The sequence below is a fragment of the Oncorhynchus clarkii genome, chromosome 33, assembly GCF_045791955.1.
Source record: "Oncorhynchus clarkii lewisi isolate Uvic-CL-2024 chromosome 33, UVic_Ocla_1.0, whole genome shotgun sequence".
Taxonomy (NCBI): Eukaryota; Metazoa; Chordata; class Actinopteri; order Salmoniformes; family Salmonidae; genus Oncorhynchus; species Oncorhynchus clarkii.
In genome coordinates this window covers 10548521-10552874 of record NC_092179.1, presented here as the reverse complement: position 1 = coordinate 10552874, position 4354 = coordinate 10548521, and the positions used below count along the sequence as shown (strand labels likewise).

General features: G+C 41.3%; 1 protein-coding gene across 3 annotated transcripts in view; it reads left to right on the top strand.

Annotated features, from left to right (window-relative positions):
- Positions 1–3109, top strand: part of LOC139392509 (troponin T, cardiac muscle-like) — a 13217-nt gene extending 10108 nt beyond the window's left edge. For 2 of the 3 annotated variants that reach the window (XM_071140521.1, XM_071140523.1), the window contains 3 exons: positions 184–274; positions 996–1036; positions 2895–3109. In XM_071140521.1, coding sequence (XP_070996622.1) covers positions 184–274; positions 996–1036; positions 2895–2934 — 172 coding nt within the window. In that variant the 3' untranslated portion in view covers positions 2935–3109. Of the gene's footprint in view, positions 1–183; positions 275–995; positions 1037–1351; positions 1390–2894 lie in introns of all 3 variants that reach the window. The other variant, XM_071140522.1, reaches the window with a different exon arrangement.
- The last annotated feature ends 1245 nt before the right edge of the window (positions 3110–4354 follow it).

The window sequence follows — 4354 nt, the reverse complement described above, 5'->3', positions numbered from 1 at the left end:
GGCTCTGGTCAAAAGTTATGCACTTTTCAGGGACACAGGTTGAAAGCTCTATTTCATTGTTGAAATGATCTACTGTACATAAATACATATGGTTGCTTAGAAAGTCTCCTGTGAAAGAGAGACCAAAAGTAGAACCGCATGCGCTGACTGAACGCTGGCTTCCCATTGGTTGTCGTCCTGCAGGGAGAAGGCCAATGAGCTGTGGCAGTGGATGATGGAGTTGGAGGCGGAGAAGTTTGACCTCGGCGAGAAACTGAAGAAGCAGAAATACGACGTAAGGGTTCTCACTCAGGTCCAAGCTATGGTGATATTACCCGTGGCTGTACTGTGCATTGTGATCCACAGGGTAAAAACAAGATCACTGGTCGTGCCAATGACATGACAGCATAGTACGGTGATGATTGCAAGATTGTGATCTTTTACTTCAAATGGGTCTGGGTCTTTTTCTTGTGTCCTGACCTCCATATCATCTCCTCTGAACTCCTTATCATCTCCTCTGTCATCCAATGACTGCATACCACAGGAGGCTGGTGAGGGGAGGACTGTTCATAATAAATAATGGGAGTGAAATGAGAATAAACGTACTTACTACAACAGTGATAGGGTTGTCTCACCTACCTTAAAATGAATGCACTGACTGTGTACGTCTCTCTGGATAAGAGGGTCTGCTAAATGACTCAAGTGTTACTGTGAAATGAATGGTATCATTCGTGTTTGATACCATTCCATTTATTCCGTTCCAGCCATTCCTATGTGCTCGTCCTCCCCAATGAAGGTGCCACCAGCCGCCTGTGCTCTATACCAAAGCATTACACGTGTCCCTTAACATTCTGTAAATGGAGTCCATTTCACTGAGAGTAACTTACACTCATGAAATACAAAGCAGTTGAAATATATACATGCGTAACAAGCCACATCCCCTATTCTGAAACTGGTGGTGTTAATCCTACTCCCTACGAGGGGCGCAGCTGTCTAAAACTCTGACTTGCTTTCAGATGAATGTTCTCCAGACCCGAATCAATGAGCAGCAGAAGTTGTGAGTAATGGGCTGTGGGGGCGTCAACCTCACTGTTGTGTAGTCCGCTGTCAGTCGTTGTTGTCAGAGTGAGCGTTTTTTATTTTACACTCGGGGCTCAGGGAAGCTCAACCGGGCGACCGGGTCAGGTCAGGTGGTGGACCACAGGTGAATCCTTTCGACCACAGGTGAACCACTGGTGAACCACACGCTCCTCAGACAGGTGGTGGTGCAGCCAGGCCGTGGCTCCAAACTGCAGGATTCCAGGTTTCCCTACAGGTGTCAGTCAGTGTGTTGTCTCAGTTCTTAGGCAGCCTCCACTGTGTCCCTTCACAGATCAATCAGCTTCTGGCCCGTGTCCAGGACCACCAGAGGTAAGTACCCAGAGCCACACTGGTCAGTTTCCCCTCTATTTAAAAGAGCTTGGGGGGCCTAAACCAACCAAGCAATTATATTGAATGCTACTCATTAAAAACATATTAAAAAAATAAAAGCCCAGTGTTGGAGTACTATCAAGACATTCAGGGGTGTCTCAAAAAGTCTAAAGTCTTAATCTGTATTGATCTGAAGACACAGGGTGTGTGAAAGCAACCTTTCCTGCTTTTTTTTCATCAATGCAGACAAAGGAAAGGAGACAAGGTGAAGGAGCTACTTTAGACCATTGAGATACACCAATTGTCCCTCACCCATTCACTGTTCACTGTCTTAACCCCAAGGCCTTTTAAAGTCACATGATCCTGCTTGAAGAGAACTAGCAGGGCGCATATGATTCAACCTGGGAGAAAACATTAGGATCGTAGTGCTGCATCCTAATTTGACCAGTCTTTTAAGTGGCTCCTTCCATTCCATCCATCCCTCTCCATTCATCTAGAATAGACCCCAGTAGTCTGGGAAGATCGTGATCCTAATCAACAGCCTACTATTGGCCCCAGAACATTGTGTCATCATCAAAACTGACAGTAGATTATATTCTCTGTAGGCTAAGGAACTTAGTTAAGTTGTATGTATTGCAGTGCATACAATATGTACTGTAATGCCTCCAAAAAAAGACCTCTGGACAAAAATCTGTAAGTTAAAGTACAGAATCCAAGATGTCTGGGTTGACTCCTGTCCACTATCTGAAGTTTCACTGTTTTCTGATGGTAAGTTGAATTTTACAGATATATTGGCTGGCTATAGCTTTTTAACTCATATGTCAGACTTTATGAATGATAGATTGATAGCCTATGATAAATTATACATTTCAATTGTGCATTATGGGTGAAATTCTAATTTCCAATTCAGTCAAATGTTCACTTAGTCATGCACTGATGTCAATGGGAAACTACGAGAAAATGAAAGCTAGGATTTGGCCCTAAGAGAACATCACGGTAAGACCGCTGAAAATAGGACACGATCGCCATGTCATTCATTCATTCATCCTCGTCCTTCACTAACCCCTGTTTGTGAAAGTTCTGTGTTCCCTTTCATCCTGTGACGCATGCCAACTCTCACAGAACAGTCTCTGTTTTCATTCCCATCTCCCCTCTCCCCGCTTTCATGCATCAGTTTATCTATCTCTGACTCATTCTTTCAAAACTCAACTCTCTCTCTGGTCCTGTAATCATTATAGAAAATGTTGAGGATAGATATGCTGAAGATGTTGCTGGTAGAACCTTTGAATGGCCTCCATATACATGTCCTCAATATTTAAAATATTTTGTTGGTCATATGTATTCACCTACATTAGCAAATAATCACTTTTACTATTCCTTTTAGCTCTTAGTATAACTACATGTATTGTTCTTAAGTATATCAATATAATAGCGACACCTACTGGTCAGATAGAAACAGTGACAGAGGAGTTTGACTGGTCTGTCGACTCTGTGTGGTTTCACAGTGCCAAGGGCAGAGGCAAGGCCAAGGCGGTCAGGAGGTAATGAGACCTGGCAGGATGAAGTCTCCAGGACTGAGACGCCAGATGATGATGGAAGATTGTTTTGTTGTTCTTCTTGTTATCAGTGCACATGCAAATTACTATGGAAATGTGCTGTTGTCACGGTCACTGTTTGCTGTGCATGAGGCTAGAAACAATAAAAAGATGTTTGCTTTTGATTGTGTCTGATTTAATTTCAAAGAAAAATAATGAAAAGTTTGAGGCCGAAAAAAAATGTACAAGACTGGTGCTACCCATATGATAATGCACGGAAGACTACAGCAAGTCGCTTTGGATAAATGCGTCTGCCAATTTGTATATATTATTATTATATAATGTACAATACTGTGGCTCCAGTAGCGCTGACGCTTTCGTCTCAATTCCCTGGGGGGCGTGAATTCAAATCTAGCTTCCTTCTCTCCCTCCACCTCCGGCTGATAACTTAACATAACGTAAAGCGTTTCGAGCATCTGGGAAAAGCGTTATATAAATCCAATCAATTGGTATTATTAGACTTGGCAACAAGTGATTGAAATAAATACATATATCTGTTAACCAGACATATAATACCACAGTACAACATAACACATAATAGTGCCTGCCCAGTGCAATCCCTTACAGAAAGAACACGACTTCACGTGTAGAAAATCACGATTTCACATAAGAAAAGTCACTTGACAACATGCTTTAGGGACATTTCACGTGATGTTTTACATGTGAAATCGGGTTTTTGGAACACTGCACATGCGAAAACAGAAATGATACACAATGCTTTTATCATAGTGTTTTCGATTTACGTATTTGACACACATGATTATATTGTGTGTGTTTATTTCTACAGTTATTAATAATCATTTTGTCCTTACCTGGGATTTGAACGGCATTCCGATCGTCCTGTTACCCCCACCATGTCTGTGTCAAAAACTGATTTCACCTGTATTCCTACACTGGACTTTAAAAAAATGATATAAAAATTCTCAGTTTTGTTCAAAAATACATTCAAAAACTGTATTTATCATAGTGATTCAGGAGTAACATTGAAATAGAATAGTATGCCCCATCAACATTAGATATATATATACAGAAAACCCTCAAATGACTGAAATACCTCAATTAAATCAATGATGTGAAAATACACAGATTAACTGATAACTAAAATAGCAGTGCACCTGGCACTCTTTTGCTAAGTGCATAGGTAATGAATGAGTAGGGGAATACTACAGACTTTGTGGCACTGCAGAAATATCCTCACACCTCAAATCCCAGGTCATATCTTAGCTGAACAGCGAACCACTCACTTTAAAACCACCATACCTTTTCATTACTTTACTTATAAATTGTTTGGGATGGTTTGGGACCATCACGTGATGTCCTGACAACTGATAAAACACATGTCTTGAGAACATCTCACAAACATCCTAATA